This window comes from Dipodomys spectabilis, unplaced genomic scaffold, assembly GCF_019054845.1.
Source record: "Dipodomys spectabilis isolate Male_0828 unplaced genomic scaffold, ASM1905484v1 ptg000180l, whole genome shotgun sequence".
In the NCBI taxonomy this organism is placed as follows: Eukaryota; Metazoa; Chordata; class Mammalia; order Rodentia; family Heteromyidae; genus Dipodomys; species Dipodomys spectabilis.
In genome coordinates this window covers 1,219,638-1,237,436 of record NW_024870857.1, presented here as the reverse complement: position 1 = coordinate 1,237,436, position 17,799 = coordinate 1,219,638, and the positions used below count along the sequence as shown (strand labels likewise).

General features: G+C 39.0%; 1 protein-coding gene across 1 annotated transcript in view; it reads right to left on the bottom strand.

The window, feature by feature from the left end:
• Positions 1-17,799, bottom strand: part of Dgkk (diacylglycerol kinase kappa) — a 118,374-nt gene that overhangs the window by 53,336 nt on the left and 47,239 nt on the right. Inside the window, exons 3-5 of the mRNA XM_042695269.1 lie at positions 9,954-10,064; positions 8,648-8,728; positions 6,730-6,834 (exon numbers count right to left, since the gene is read on the bottom strand). Of these exons, the coding sequence (XP_042551203.1) occupies positions 6,730-6,834; positions 8,648-8,728; positions 9,954-10,064 (297 nt within the window). The remainder of the gene's footprint in view (positions 1-6,729; positions 6,835-8,647; positions 8,729-9,953; positions 10,065-17,799) is intronic.

Genomic DNA, 17,799 nt, shown 5'->3' with positions numbered 1-17,799 from the left:
TAGCACCAATGTCTAACAGATCTGCTCTGGTTAAATCAGTTTGATAGACCTTGAGGGAATGAGCCTTGTACCAGCAAGTAACTGTGGCCTGGGTGAGTCACTGCAGAAGGGCACTGTATTGGCTGATCCCTCCTGATCTGTGGTTTTATTTTGCTATCCAAGTGGGTCTGGAAAGATTATCCTCTGTTCCAGTGGGTTTGGGATGTGGGATTGCCACATGAGTGGGTCTGGAAGGCAAACCATCAAGCCAAAGAAGGTTTAAGTCTTAAGATCTTAAGGTATTTGCCAGGTTCTATTGGCTCACATTTGTAATCTTAGCTAATCAGTAGGCTGATATGTGAGGGTGTGATTTGAAGACAGCCCAGGCCTGAAAGTCTGTGAAACTCTTGTCTCCAATTAATCTGGTGGAAGTGGGGGTGTGGCTCAAGTGGTAGAAGGATCTCTAGTTTTGAGTGAAAAACCAAGCAAGAATGTGAGGCCCTGAGTTCAAGCCCCAATATTGGCACATATACACATACAGACATGCACATACAAACTTGCAATCTGGCATCCCTTTCTCACATTTGCCTTTTAGAATAAGAATGCCTGTCCAAAGCTTGTCCCATCATTGTGTGTTGGAAGCACATAACTTGATTCACTTCACAGATTTACAGCTGGAGAGGAACTTTGCCTCAGATTGAATGTTCCACCCATATCTGATATAAATATTTAGATATTTGGGGTTTTTAACTTTAAAACGAATGCTGAAATGAATTGACTTTGGGAGTTGTTTGATTGGAATAAATTTATTTTGTATGTGAGAAGGACATGAGCTTTAGGGAACCAAGGACAGATTATTCACACACTGAATTTGTGCCCCTTACAAAGTCATATGTTGATAGAAGAATTCACGCTGTGATTATTATAGGATGTGGTAGAGTCCTCATTAAGTGAAATGAATACTCTTATTAAAAGGAATCACAGGTAGCTCTCCTGCCCTCTTTTTGGCCATATGTGGACACAGAGAGAAGCCAGTTATTGTGACCCAGGCTCTAACCAGACATAAAATCTACCATAGCCTTGATCATGGACTTCTCAACTCCAAGAAATCTGAAAATAAATGTTGTTTAAGCCAACCACCCACTCTATGGTGTTTTGGTTATATTACTATGAACTAAGACATTGCTGTGCTAGGGCAACTAGGGCTATTTCCCCAATTCCAACATCCCTTTAAAGTACAACAGGGACCTAAAGTGTGTGCATTATTTGTACATGCACTCTTTCAGTCCTAGTGCTCTGTAAATTCTAAAGGCTTATCTAAATGTGATGATTTAATACTATTAAATATTTGAAAATTGCATAAAGTGTCAGTTGAAACATCCCATAATACACACAAACTCTTCTATAGTTATAATTCCTTTAAAGGACTTTTGTTTGGAATGGTTTATAGAATGAAAAGGTTGCAGGTTTTTATTTATGTAGGGGTTGGGGGTGGGGGGGGAGGGGTTGGTCCTGGGGATTGAACTCAGGGCCTGGGCACTATCTCTTAGCTTTTGTGCTCAAGGCTGGGACTCTACCACTTGAGCTTCAGTTCCACTTCCGGCTTTTTGGTACTAGATATTCCTGCCTGGGCTGGCTTCAAACCATGATCCTCAGATCTCAGCCTTCTCTTGAGTAGCAAGGATTACAGGTATGAGCCACCAACAACGTTTCTGTTTCTCTAATCAATAGTTCCATAATAGTTTGTTGGGAAGAACAAATCTGTTAATGTAGCCTTCCAAAGAGCTCCTTATTTCAATTTTTCCTCTATAGACCTTGTTTAAACCCCCCAGTCTCAGACTTTTTGTCTGTAACTCTTTTCCTTCCTTCCTTCCTTCCTTCCTTCCTTCCTTCCTTCCTTCCTTCCTTCCTTCCTTCCTTCCTTCCTTCCTTCCTTCTTTCCTTCCTTCCTTCCTTCCTTCCTTCCTTCCTTCCTTCCTTCCTTCCTTCCTTCCTTCCTTCCTTCCTTCCTTCCTTCCTTCTTTCCTTCCTTCCTTCCTTCCTTCCTTTCCTCAGTGCTTTTGGACAAACTTAGGGCTTCTTGCATGAGACACAGACACTCTACCATTAAGGTACTTACTGGTACTGGAGTTTGAACTTAGGGCCTTAAACTTGCCAGGCAGTTTCTCTACCACTTGGTTCACATCTCCAGCCCTTTTTGCTTTTGTTACTTTTTGAATTGCCTCTCAGTTTGGTCCAGCCTGAACCACAGTCCTCCTATTCACAACATTCTCAGTTTTTTATTCGTTTAGGTATAGGTCTCACAAATATTTTGCCCAGACTGACCTCTGATTGCAATCCTGCCAATGTCCACTTCCTGATTGATTAAAATTACAGGTGTGAGTCACCATGTCCTGCTGCCTCATTCTTATGTTTAAGTTCTCCCTTTTCCCCAAGTTAGTATTTACTATTTGTCCCCCTTTCCTATCCTCATTCTGGGCCTTAACTCTGTGTTGCCTAAATTGATCTATAGCCTGCTCTCTGATTTCTGGTCTCTAGTTTTCCTGTTGTCTAACCAATCCTACATTTCTTTCTTTCTTCTTTTTTTTTTTTTTTTGGCCGACTGTGGGGCCTGATCTCTGGGTCTTGGCACTGTCCCTGAGCTATTCAGCTCAAGGCTAGCGCTCTACCACTTGAGCCAATGCGCCACTTCCAGCATTTTTGCTTATGTGGTGCTGAGGAATCGAACCCAGGGCCTCATGCATGTGAGGCAAGTATTGAGCCACTTTCCTAGCCCCCTCAATCCCATATTTCTAAAGAGTCCCTTTAACCAACTGTCTTCCTTCTCCAATTCTTCTTGAAATGAATTCTAATCATATTATCTTCCCTTCCCTACTCTTAGCATTGAAAAGCCTCTCTACCTTATCTCTACACATGTTTTTTTTTTTTTTTTTTGCTGGCCCTGGGGCTTGAACTTAGAGCCTGGGCTCTGTCACTGAGCCTCTCTGTGCTGAAGGCTAGCACTCTACCACTTGAGCTACAGTGCTACTTCTGGCTTTTTCTGTTTATGTGGTACTGAGGAATCAAATCCAAGGTTTCATGATGCTAGGCAAGCACCCTACCACTAAACCACATTCCCAGCCTTTACACATGATTCTTGTGCTGACATTCCAAAACTAAACTGGTAGAGTAGATTTATTCTTTCACTGTTTCTATAAACGTTCTGTTTTCCTGTTACTCTGTATTTCTTATCCCAGTTCTCCTCCTCAGGACTTTACCCTGCCCCAGTCCCTTGGCAATAATAAAATCTTATCCATTTTTCAAGATTAGTCTCAAATTTCCTATCTATTAACTCTTCTCTGGGGATTCTAGCGTATTTACGTTTCATTCCTTGAAGTTTTATACAATTTTGCTTTATTCATCTGTAGGTCAATCATGCATTGCAACATCTATAAAAACAACTTATCTTAAGCTGGGTGCTGGTGGCTCACACCTGTAATCCTAGCTACTCAGGAGGCTGAGATCTGAGGATTGTAGTTCAAAGCCAACTCCAGCAGGAAAGTCTGTTAGACTCTTGTCTCCAGTAAACCACTCAGACAACTGGAAGTGGCACAATGGCTCAAGTGGTAGAGCACTATCCTTGAGCTGAAAAGCTGAGGGACAGCGTTTAGGCCCAGATTTCAAGCCCCATGACTGACAAAAAAATTTATCTTGATCACTATCATGTAATGGTTTCTTTTGTGTGTATTTTGTCTCTCCAACAACCTAAAAGCTCATTGGGGCCAGAAGTCAGAATACCTTCTTTTCACTCTCTAGGGTACAGAAGTGAGCACCTAGTAGAGGCTGTCTCAGTAATGTATGCTGAATAATTTCCAATAGATTATCCAATTATGTTGTCACTACTTTGATAGACCACTAAATCCATGATTAATCTTTCCACATCCTATTTGTCAGGCATTGGTGGTGACAGAGGGTAGAAGGAACTGTCAGAGATAAGGTATATCTCAAAGAAAACCTATGTAGCTATTTAAACCTCAAGCAAGATGAATTGCCACAATGCTTATGGTGAGATATTTTTCTATCAGCTAAATTTTATGTTCCACAGAGGTAGTGATTACAACCTGATACAACTCTCCTAAGAGAGTTAAGCAGGAAGATTTTTTTCCCTTTTAACTTCATGCTGGGTAGTCAATATGTAGGCATTTAATTCAATGGAGTCAGGAATAGCACATCAATTCTCTGATGACATTCTATAGCATTTTTTGCATTCCTGAAGCAATAATTGAAATTAAAAATATACTTTGTGACCTTTTATGCCAAACTGGAAAATGTTATGTGATTCTTAAGAAGCATTTCAGTTTGAACAGAAGTAATCAAGGGAAAGACAGAAATTCCAGAAATGAGAATGGAAACGAAGTATAGAATGCACAACTCTTTGTGATTACCTCTAATGCTATGTCATATTGTCCACATTGCCAGATAGAGGATGTGCTTCTCAATCAGGAAAGAAAGAATAAAAATTACAAAAGAATTAACTGCTAAATGCTAGTTATGTGAAAAACACCAGATACTGAGCAAAGGATCTCTCAATGAAATGTGTACATTATGGGCCTGGGAAACCTTGACCATATGGCATGTTCCCATATCATAGGGTAGCAGAGTATATAGTTATGAGACTAAAAAGCCCAAGACCTGAGAAGTCCTACATATGTGGGGATAGATGGCTCATCTCAATGTTATTATTCTTTTATTTCTAAGCTCATTTTTAGTGAGTCACAGTGCAGGATGCTCTGTCCCAAATGCCTCTAACAATTATCTGCCCTCTGCTAGTTATTTAAGCTTCAGGATCTTTTTCTCCTTGGCATTACTAGGAATAGGACCTAGGGACTTGTGCATGCCAGGCAAGTACTCTGCCACTGAACTATGCCCCCAGGAAGACATCAGAATCTTTTAAAGTTTGTATTTATCTTCCCTTTTTTCCCTAAGACCCTAAAAGAACTTTGCTTTAGGATGAACCATGCATCATTCCCTCTCCAAACTCAGTCATTTATTCATTAAAGATATTTATTGAGCCTCTGTTTTGTGCTGGACACTTTCCTTCCTTCCCTCCCTCCCTCTCTTCCTCTTCTTTTCTTTCTTTCTTTCTTTCTTTCTTTCTTTCTTTCTTTCTTTCTTTCTTTCTTTCTTTCTTCCTTTCTTTCTTCCCTACTCTCTCTTCCTTCCTTCCTTCCTTCCTTCCTTCCTTCCTTCCTTCCTTCCTTCCTTCCTTCCTTCCTTCCTTCCTTCCTTCCTTCCTTTCCTTCTTTCTTTCTTTCTTCTTCCTTCCTTCCTTCCTTCCTTCCTTCCTTCCTTCCTTCCTTCCTTTATATTAGCCCTAGAGCTTGAACTCAGGGCTTGAGTGCTGTCTCTGAACTTTTTTCCTCCTCAAGGCTAGTGTTCTACCATTTGAGTCAGAGTTCCATTTTCTGGCTTATTTTTGTTTGATTTACTAGTTAATTGTAGATAAGTCACATAGATTGCCTGGGATGGCCTTGAAAAACAATCCTCAGATTTCAGCCTCCTGAGTAGCTAGATTACAGGTGTGAGCCCACCAGTGCCTAGCTATATTCTGGACATTTTAATTTTGCTTTTTTGGGGGGGGGGGGTCCGATCGTGGGGCCTGAACTCTGGGCCTGGGCACTGTCCCTCAGCTCTTCAGCTCAAGGCTACTGCTCTACCACTTGAGCCACAGTGCCACTTCCGGCTTTTTTATTTTTGCTTATGTGGTGCTGAGGAATTGAACCCAGGGCCTCTGGCATGCAAAGCAAGCGCTTTACCACTGAGCCACCTTCCCAGCCCCTATGCTGGACATTTTAAAAATGAAAATTAGTTGCCTTTACTGTGCTAGAAACAATATTATAATATTATTGGCATTTCTTCATATAGAAGTTAGCTTTTAGTAACTAATTGCTTTGGTATGACAAAACCTAAAACTAGCTTCATTGTCTCCAGACTAGTTTCTTCTTACTGATCTTACACAGCTATATGTGCTGGACATGTTTCTAAGTTAATAAATGATATAAAATCTCCCTCTTGGAACTTATATAACTATACAAATATAAAAGATCAGGCTGAAGGCAGAACCAAGAGTTTAAATGGTACCAATATTGTTAGGGATCAGTGACCAGAGATTTGATATTGTCAGGGAGGAAAAAAAGAACCCTGATAAGCTTTTGGGAGGACTGCATGTTATTCTTCCTTCTACATTTGTGAAGGGGGAAAATAAGAAAAATAAGATTCCTTGCATAGTAGTTAAGGTCATAAGCTTTGGAGTCACACAGACTGGGTCTAAAATCTGGTTCTGCTACTGAATATTTATTGCATATTAATTGGTTCCTTCCTCTTTCTGAGATGCAGTTCTCTTGGTTGTTACTATAGTCATTCAGCAGACCCAATTCAAGACCACTGGTTGTAGCTTTGTTAACATACGGGCATCTAAGGTAGCTTCTCACATATCTTTTGAGTGCTTCATTCCTTGGTCATATGGTGACATCTACATATCAAGTGGATGTGTACAGAAATATCTAAGTTGCAAATTTATCAAGGTTTGAGTCTAAGTGAGTTACCTTTATTCATGAATAGTTCTAAACAAGTTCCCTAATGTTATCTATAATTTCAGACCAGATTGTATCTGCTTCCATTTTATTTTTTCTCTGTTTGAAAAGTGGCTTAACTAATGTAATTAAGTATTAACACATGAAAATTATATGCATTCTTTATACTTTCCCTTACCTTGCGAACTTCTCCTTGTTGGACAGTTTTTAAGATATTAATCCATTCTTCCATGTCTTTTCGGTTGGATGCGGCCAGGGTGACTTTTCGTTCTGGTGTAATAACCTGAAAAAAATCATATTATTAGTTGATTCTCATTCCATGGCATTTCCCCCAAACAGAGTCTGTGTGCTCCCTTAGGAACTAGACATATCTACCAAGCACATCCCTAATCTCTTCTTCAATATAAGACACAAATTCTCAGGGCCATTCATAGCAACTTAGATAGCCATCTAAAAAGGATAATAATGATAATAATTAAGACTTTAATAGCCCTTTCTGTGTGCCAGGAAATATTCAAAAGCACTTTATAGGTATATTATTTAAATCCAACTTCATTACAACCTAATAAAGTAGGTATTGTTATTTTTCCCATTTTATAGCCAGGAAAAAACTAGACAAAGAAACTTAAATGATATGCCAGGGTCACTCAACAGGTAAAAAGCTAAGCCATCATTGAAAACCAGATTTTTTGGTCTTTGAATCCATGTTCTTACATATTATGCCATGTACTTACTATTTATTATCAAAACTGGGTTGCTGCTCTGTCTACCTGAAGTAGTAAAAGTTAATTTACTTCATTAAAGTTTGTCTCTTTCTGTTTGGGGAGAAAAATGAGATGTCTCTAAGTCCAGTTTCTAGATTTCTTATGGAAAGAGACAACCTGAAGAGATTTTACAGTGGTCTCAATCCTAGAGAGAGAGGCATAAACCAATATAGAATATAAGAAAGCCAGGCTGAAGGTCTAGCATACACATGGTAAACTTGGTCTTTTCTAACTATGGAATGTCATTGCATTGATGCATCTATTTGTTTTTATCACCAATGCCTCACCTCCCCAACAAGCAAGTTTATTTTTCCTTTCTCATGCAGCACAGGGTAAGTATATTGGGATCATGATCATAGACTTCTTTGGTCCTGACTCATTCTTATTTGGGGATAATGGACGGTGCTTCTGTGTTTTCATTAGACTAAGAGAAAGCCTAAGCCTTAGATTTCTAAGTGGAATAGAGACCCAAGACATTAGCCTACAGGCTCTTCATTCAAAGGTGCCGATTAGGGGGAGACCAGTCAAGGAAACCCCCAGTTTTATCCTGGGCCAATGTGATGTAATGAGATAAAAACAAAAGCTGAGGCTCTCTCTTCAATTTAGCTGCTCTCATTTCAAAGGATAGAACATGGGGTAGCCCTAGAAAAAAGGCACAGAGTCTGAGACCTTTTGATATGCTAAATTATCCCTTTCCTACACAAAGGATAACACTAGTCAGTTTTGGATGAGTTGAGTAAGAGAGTCCTAGGTCTATGGACTCACTATTTATCAGAGTTTTATGGTCTTGAGTTCACTTGAATGACTCAAACCACATGATATTTTGAGCACAATAAGCCCTGAATACTTTCTTAGAAAATCCTCTGCTTTCTTTGAGGTACTCTTTCATTATTAATCTCAACATGGAATAGATTTTAGTTTGTATTTAGACTCTTATCTAACTCATCAAAGGAAAAGATGTCATGTAACTTGATTATCCTGATGTTTTCTATGGCATGTTAGTCTCTTGAAAGCCTCTCAGTGATACTCTTCTAAATCACCTTTAGCAGGAAGACTGAATTTTATAATGGTCACAAATTCCTTAAACCCCTGAAATCAGCTTAGTTTTATGTTAGGCTACTAATATGGAACAAGGCCATTACTTTCTCCCTCTATCAGTAGACTGGTAGACATTTGTCTGAATAATGACACTTTATGATAGAAGACGACTTGGGAAGCTTGATGTCCAGATGTAACAAGTTGGTATAGTAATCCACTTACTGGATTGCCTAACCACTGTGGTTGCCTAGTTAGCCCTTACTCAAGTCTTTAGTCATTCCAAATCTTACTTACACAAAAACTGTGGCAAAGATTTCTACAGCTGCTTTCTGCCAAGGTGACTTGCGAAAGATCAATTGTTTCAAAGTGTACAAACTGGAAAAATATAAGAAGGAAAGGGAAAAGAGACAATTTGGTTAACTGGGCAAATACAGACATTAAAAAGGGAAACACATACATACATACATACATACATGCATACATACATACATACATACTCACACACACTGAAAGGGCATTTTAGGGCAGTCATGATTTTTTTTTGGTCTTGAGGGCTGGAATTTATTTAGCACCATTATTTTTGTGGATATATTTTGTGACAAAAAAACTAAAGTACAATATTCTCAAATCTTTTATGTGGATTTATAAGGAATGTTTAGTTGGTCAGCTCAGAATTAGTCAAATATAAAGGTTAATTCTAGAGAAGATAATAGAACATTGTCTAGCAAAAATGCCTAGTAGTATAGATTGTTATTGATTCCTATTATTTTGAGTGGCAGCTTTTGATTATATTGCTTGTCTTATTTAGTGTATGCCTCTATCACTTTATACATTGGATGTAATAGATACTACCCAGCCAGCAGCATGAAATCAGTACTACCAATATACACAGAGCTAGTTTCAGCAGTCATCTCTGCAGTCACATAGGATCCTGTGTTCAGAGGGCCTCACACTTGGTTTGGTGTTCTGCTATCATCATCTTCAAATTCTTTTATTTTTTGTCCATTGTGAGGCTTGAACTCTTTGCCTGAGTGCTGTCCCTCAGCTCTTCAGCTGAAGGTTATCGCTCTACCACTTGAGCCACAGCACCACTTCCGGCTTTTTCTGCTTATGTGGTACTGAGGAATAGAATACAGGGCTTCATGCATACAAGGCACTCTACCACTGAGCCACCTGCCCAGCCCCCATTTTCAAATTCTTACTAATAATTTTATCTTTGAGCTTGTACTTTATAAATGAAGTCCAACGAGACAACGAGCCATGCATATGAGCATAGGAGATAGGGCTCAATATGCTTGTCTATCTACATGTCTTCCTCATTACATTTGCATTTATGAGTATAAAAAAATCCAGTAGAACTATTACACTGGGAATTTAGTGTTGCAGCCATGTTTCTAGGAAACATTAACAACCAGGGAATCCTATTGAGAATTTTTCTTCCTAATGTTTCTTCCCTGTGTCAGCCAATCATTTATGCTATAGTGTTTTAACTTCCATCTTATTATTTGTCAGTATACCTTTACCTATTTGTTCTCCCAATCCACTCATACACTTCTTGGCATCCACTCACTAACTCAAGTGATAAGATTCTATGTATTACCGCGGGATGATGTGCAAAGTAGAGCTTCTGTCCTTGAACTAAGAAATATCTAAGTTTCCATCTTTTGAAGGAGGTGCAGTTCTTCAGCAGAGGTCCTTCCTTCAATATTTTCTGAAAGATAAGAATCAAAGCAGTTGATTGATTAAATCAGTTTTCAAGACCGTATTACTTGTTCTCTCAGGTAGAAAAATAGTTATCTATAAGACTGCATCTCTAGGCTGGGAAGGTGACTGAGTGGTAGAGTGCTTGTCTTGCATGCATGAGACTCTGGGTTTAGCTCCTCAGCACCACATAAGCAGAAAAAGCCGGAAGTGGCACTGTGGCTCAAGTGGTAGAGCACTAGCCTTGAGCTGAAGAGCTGAGGGACAGTGTCCAGGTCCAGAGTTCAGGCCTCATGACTGACAAAAAAAAAAAAAAAAAAAGACTGCATCTCTGTCCCATGGGCTAAGAGTAAACACAAGGAAGTTAGCTCTACCATAAAAAGCATTATTTACCCACATATAACACATTTAAAATGATCTAAGCTTCAAGTATCTTAGGATACATGGCCCAAGAACTGTGGAGAACACCTCCATTCATGGTAGAACATAAGAGGGAGAAACCTAGACATAAATATAAAAATAACACTTCTAGGACATATTTTTTCCAAAGTACCTGGGTTATTATCTCTAGAATAGGGTCTTCCTATCAGCTCTTTTACAGTACCTCTTTTAGAATATTAAATGGGATTATGTCCTTTCCCTGCTTCTAATCCTCCAATAGCTTTCTAATACTTTTAGAACCAAATATAAAGTCTTTACCAAGGCCTTTAGGGGACTCATGATCTTGTTAAAGAATTGGCACATTAAAAGAACTCCAAATGACACCTTCTTGTAGCATTCTTTACATAACTCCTAGGCCACTGATTTTGAAGTTACCTGCAAAACAGACTGTCCTAATGAAATATGGAATACACTTACCACTTTCACAATTGAATACATTCTCTGTTATGTTATAGGATACAAACTAACATAGCATGGATACAATTTGGAAGAAATAATCAATCCCACCAAGTCCAAAACAAGCCTACACTAACTAGACAAAGTGCCAGATATGTAAATCTCCACATCAATTCTTTTTTCTTTTTACCTGAGTTTGCCTTTATTCTTTTTTTAAATTTTATTTTCTTGTAAAGATACTGTACAGAGAGGTTACAGTTACATGAGTAAGGTGATGAGTACATTTCTTGTCAAGCATTGTTACTCCCTCCTTTGTTTTTCTCCTATCCCTTCCCTCCCCCACCCTCCACTACCCCCGCCCCCTGAAGTTGTAAAATTCATTTCCAACATAGTGTCTTGTGAACATTGTTGCAATGGGTCATCCTGTGTCTTTGTTTCAGCATTTTGTTATTCCCTTTCCCCTCCCCAAATTAGATAGATGCAAGGTACCAAAATCAAATACAGTGACAACAGGGATATACCATAGGAGGAAGAACATACAAAACAAACAAAAAAAAAAATCACATAGTACATTAAAAACAACAACAAAGAAAAACCTCTTGTATCCATATCTTGGGGTTCATTTCGCTTAGCATCATTTTATATGGTCATATGTACATAGCTTTTGGGATTTTCTGTTCATCTGATAAGATTATCTTAGACATATACTAATTATTGCAAATAAGGGAAACCATGGGATCTATATTTTTTGGGTCTGGCTTCACTTAATATGATTTTTTTCCAAGTATTTCAATTACCTAACTAATGAGGTGGTGTTATTCTGTCTGATGGAAGCATAGAAATCAATTCTTTACCATGAATTACCCCTATCATCTAAATTAGAATTCACTACTGCATGACTTCAGAAGTGTTTTGCTTGGCTTACCTAATATTTTTCAAAGATTTTAATTAGTTGATATTTTAAAGGTAGAATATTTCATATAAAGTTTAGATTTCCTGTTTATTTAAAATATCAAAAAATCCAACAACAGTGCATTCTCATATGACAACAATGTGATTCAACTATATAGCAGTTGCTCTCCTCAGATGGAATGCCTGACTCAGTAGGCATTTGAATTTGAGACCCTGATCTAAGCAATTATTTGCCATTCCCATTGCCCCCATACAGACACACATCTATATATTCTGGTTCTCTAGCCAATTAAATAGCACTAATGGACAGAATCCCTGTATGTCAACTTATCCATCAGTTCATGACCAGTCACAATTTGCCTAAGTCTTTGTGATAACTTAGGAGAGTTTCAAGGTTATTGTTCTGCTCTCAAGATGCAAAAGAATGGAGCTGAGGAGAGGGACAGAGAACAATAAGACCTTGAGGGAGAACTGGGTACCTATGGCTCATACCTATAATTCTAGTTACTCAGGAGGCTAAGGTCTCAGGATCCTGGTTTGAGGTCAGACCAGGCAGGAAAGTTTGTGAGACCCCTATCTCCAATTAACCATCGAAAAGCCAGAACTGGAACTATGGCTCAAGTGGTAGAGTGCTAGGGACAGTGCCCAGGTCCTGAGTTCGAGCCCTAAGACTGGCAGGGGAAAAATACGATCTTGGGGAAAAGGAAGACATGGCATAGAGAGTGAGAAATTGTATTTAAATGGTTGAAATTGAGGTATCAATACGAAAACAATACATCTAAGCATAATGAATATGTTTTCTTTCCTGTCTCTTGCCAGGTGACCTATAGTAGACTATTTAAATGAGGGCATTATATTTTCTCTGTTCTAACTCTCTCACTTCTGCCATATTATCATCCACATTAAGTCTTTGTGATACCCAGAAGGTCATATTTACCCCATTCTGTTAAATACTTAAATTAAAAAATTTAAATGTTTCACTTCTATTATAAACTGAAGCCACACCCATTATTTCTGTCCTTTCCCTCAAATTATTCAGCTCTGTCAATAATTAAATACTTTCACAATTCTTATTTTGTCATATATGATGCATTAGTAGTATGCTTGTTTTATTGTTTCTGGTCAGCTATTTGTCCCTTCTATATAGTTTCCTTTTAATTACCACATATTAATATAAAAAGTAAGAGGTCTTATTGTGATTATCAAAGCATGCATATAATATATTTTAATCATGTTCACCCTCCATTATTCTTTCCCCCTTCCCTTAGCTTTCTCTTTCTCCTTCCCAGTAATCCTCCTTTTACATTCATGACCTTGTTTTTTACCCCTAGCTTCTACAAATGAGAGAAAACGTGATATTTTTCTTTGTAGGACTGGCTTATTGCACTTAGTATGATGAGCTCTAATCCTATCCATTGTCCAAAAAACTACATAATTTTATTCTTCTTTATGGCTCATAAAACCATTGTGTGTATATGCTACATTTTATTTATTCATTAATCTATTAACAGACACTTAAGCTAGACCTATACCTTGGCTGTAAACTATAGCTTATGAACAGTGCTGGAATAAATGTAGGTACTTATAAAACCTTCCTTTGATTTTCAGTTTAAAGCCTATAACTCAGATTGACAGATATCTATACAATTACATTCTCTTCTGAAAGGTACCCTCCCTTATAGAACCTATAGAGCAGTAAGCCAAGATCTCCTATGTTGTAACCTGTGAATATGATAGCCCAAGAAGACTGAGATTTTAGCTTAGGCATATCCCAAGCTCTTTCAAGATATTACTATAAGGAAGAAGGAGAAAAATGATATATTTCTTTAAGTTCCTATGTTATTTACAATTAGACCACATCTCCAGAAAACCATACATAACAAGGACTTCTCAATAACCCAGCCTCCCATCCCTATGTCAGGGGACCTTAGCCAAGCTCTACAAATCAAGGGGTCATTACAGGTAACAAAACCTTAGAGGAGCAATTTTTCAATATATCATTATAACTAATGATAAACATGAAGTCAACTCCAATAAGAATTATATTGTGGGGCTGGGCATAATTGTACATGCTTATAATCACAACTACTTGGGTAGTGGAGGAAGAGGAGGTAGAGGGATGGAGGTCCAAAGTCCAAGCCCAGACAAGGAAAATGTGTAAGACCCTATCTGAAAAATAAAGCAAAAATACTAGGGGCACTTTCCTAGTAAGCACAAGGTCTGAATTCAGGCCCCAGTACTGCCCCTAAAAGATACATATTACAAGCTCTAGAGCAACTATCAAGAAAATAACTTTAAAACTTTGTTAAACTAGGAACCAGTAGCTCATGCCTGTTATCCTAACTCCTCAGGAGGTTGGGAGCTGAGGATCATAGTTTGAAGCCATCTGGGGCATTTTATCTCCAATTAACCACAAAATAAACAAGAAGTAGAACTCTGGCTTAAGTAGTCAAGTGCTAGCCCTGAGCAGAAAAGCTCAGGGACAGCACCCAGGCCCTGAGTTCAAGCCCCAGAACTGGCACACACACAACCACCATGAAATGCCACTTATTAGAATGGCTAAAATCCAACATGTTGATAATACCAAATTCTGGCAAGGATGTAGAGCAACAAAGACAGTCATTTATTGCTGGTAGGAATGGAAAATAGTACAGCCAGTTTGGAAGACAGTTTAGCATAAAATTTACCCATTGCGATCTTTGGTGTTTATCCAAATGCACTGAAAACATGTTCACACAAAAACCTGTGTATAAAGTGGGAACTGGTGGTCCTAGCTACTCAAAAGAGGCTAAGATCTAAGGATTTCTGTTCAAGGTCAGCCTGGGCAGGAAAGTCCAAGAGATTCTTATCCTCAATTAACCACCAAAAAGCCAAAAGTGGAGTTGTGGCTTAAGTGGTCAAGTGTTAGCCCTGAGCAGAAAAGCTCAGGGACAATGTCCAGGCCCTGAGTTCAAACCCCAGGATTGGTAAAAAAAAAAATCTACTCACAATAGAAGTTTTACTCATAATTATCTATCCAAGTGTTTCTGTGTAAAATTTGTGGTTTTCCAACAGTAGTAACTTATTGAAAAATTTAAATATCTGTTTGTTTGTGTTTCTAGTACTAGGGTTTGACTCAATAGTCTCACATTTGCTAGGCACATACTTTACCCTTGAGCTACACTCCTATTTCTTCTTAACTTTAGTTGTTTTTTTTTTTTCAGATAGGGTTTCTTGTTTTGCCCAATTTGCATCAGACCATTATCATCCTACCTATTTCTCCTGTGTTGGTAGGGTCCCAGATATACACCACCATGCCTGTCTTTTTGGTTGGGATGGGTTCTTGATAACTTTTTGTCTGGCCTGGTCTCAAATGGTGATCCTCTCTATCCTTGTCTCTTGAATAGCTGGGATTTGTGTGTGTGTGTGTGTGTGTGTGTGTGTGTGTGTGTGTGTGTGTGTGTGCTGGTCATAGGGCTTGAAATCAGGGCCTGGTCATTGTCCCTGAGCCTCTGTGCTTAAGGCTAGTACTCTACCACTTGAGCCACAGCTCCATTTCCAACTTTTTGGAGATAAGAATCTCAGGAGCTTTTTTGCCTGGGCTGGCTTCAAATGGCAATCCTCAGGTCTCAGCCTCTTGAGTAGCTAGGATTAAAGGTGTGAACCACCAGAGCTTTTATCTTTTTTTTTTGTGCCAGTGCTATGGCTCGCTCAAGAATAGCATTTTACCACTTGAGACAAAACTCCACTTCTAGATTTTTGGTTGGTAATTGGACAATAGAGTCTTATTAACTTTTGCTGGGCACTGGTGGCTCACATCTGTAATCTTAGCTACTCAGGAGGCTGTGGTCTGAGGATCGCAATTTGAAGCCAGTCTGGGCAGAAAAGTCTGTAAAACTCTTATCTCCAATAAACTGTTCAGAAAAAGCCAGAAATGGTGCTGTGGCTCAAGTAGTAGAGCTCTAGCCTTGAGCACCGACAGTGCCAAGGTCCTGAGTTCAAGCCCCAGGACCGAGGTGTGTGTGTGGGGGGTGGGGGTGGGAACGAGTCTCACATACTTTGCTCTCCACGTTGGCTTCGAGATCCTCACATGTCAGCCTCCTGAATAGCTAGGATTACAGAGGTGAACCAGGCCTACTCTGGGTCCTGTTTATTTGTTTAAAGCAGCCCCAGGACACCAGTTTGAACAGGCAGAAGCTAAAAATCACTCAGTCAGTGGATTTTCTCAATCAATAAAATATATGCAGACAAAACAATCTTTACCTACTTGAGGCTACTAAATTGAACAAGGACTTGAGAGGAAAAGTAGAAGAAGCAAGCATATAAGCAATCAATCCATGCTTTTTACAGATAACATTTTCCCCTTCATCACAACCAAGTAGAGTGTCTTTTCTAATTTCCAGATGTTAATTTTGAAAACTTGGGCATTTTTCACTACTTTGGTCAAAGACTTCCAATTACAAAATGCTGATGGACTCTGTGCTTTCTTTCCCTATGACAAGGAAACTGGGAGTGCTTGATTAATTAATATGTACAGAGCAGAGTGAACACATACCCCATCTTACCCCCAACTAAACTTTGTCCTAAAAGACAAGGCCCCAGATAGCTAAGAATTTAAAAGTTATATAAAAACATTTTTAAAAAGGAGTTCTGTAAACAATTCTGAATACTCATAACTACAACTGAGTTCATGCTTCCCTTGAAGAAGCAACAAGCAATACTTCTTTATCTAGAGACCTAATGTTTCATGGTGAGTGAATGAGTATTCTGTTTTTTTAAAAATAAGTGTTCAGGGACTGGGAAGGTGGCTCAGTGGTAGAGTGCTTGCCTTGCACGCATGAGGCCCTGGGTTCGATTCCTCAGCACCACATAAGCAGGAAAAAAGCCAGAAGTGGTGCTGTGGCTCAAGTGGTAGAGCACTAGTCTTCAGCTGAAGAGCCCAGGGATAGCACCCAGGCCCAGAGTTCAGGCCCCAGAACTGACAAAAAATATAAATGTTCAAAGCCAGGCACCAGTGCCTCATGCCTGTAAGCCTAGCTACTCAGAAGGTTTAGATCTGAGGATTGCAGCTCAAAGCTAGCCTGGGCAGAAAAGTCCAAGAGAGGGCTGGGAAGGTGGCTTAGTGGTAGAGCTCTTGCTTGTCTTGCATGCATGAGGCCCTGGGTTGGATTCCTCAGCACCACATAAGCAGAAGAAAAAAAAAGCCAGAAGTGGCACTGTGGCTCAAGTGGTAGAGTGCTAGCCTTCATTCAGCTGAAGAGCTGAGGGACAGCACCCAGGTCCAGAGTTCAGGCCCCGCGACCCGACCCTTCCCCCTCAAAAAGAAAAGAAAAGAAAAGTCCAAGAGACTCTTATCTCCAATTAACCAGCAAAAAGTCAGAAGTGGAGGTATGGCTGAAGTGATAGAGAGTACTAGCCTTGAGCGAAAAAGCCAAGTGAGAGCATGAGGCACTGAATTCAAGCTCCAGTAATGGACCACACACAAGATCGAGTATTTAAAAAATACAGCAGTGGTCCTCACTAGACACTATATGGAAAATGAACTATACAAATGTGGGTGGGGGGAAAGAGCAAAGGGTTCACATGACTTGTGTAACTATAACCCCTCTGTATATCACCTTTATAATGACAACAAAATACAGTTTATTAAAAATCAAATGTTTAAGACTGACAGAAAGACTAACTGGAATCCGCATGTATACAGTGCCTTGTAATTAATAAAATTCATTTATTTTCATTATGAAGTCATTCTAGCAGTCCCCTGAAGTAGATAGAAAAGTCATCTTCTAACTTAATTTTGTCCTATGAAACACAGGTTAAACTTTACATTTCTTTACATGGCTTGCCCATATATTTTTATTTTAAATGAATTAACATAGAATTTGCCATTTTTTCTCTCAAATAAGATAGCTCATTTTGCTTTTCACTTTTGAAACTTTGCAGCATCCTGGAGCTAAAACACTTGTCAGAAGAATATATTTCTTAGGTTAGTGTGAAAGGTAATGAAGAATGGGGAA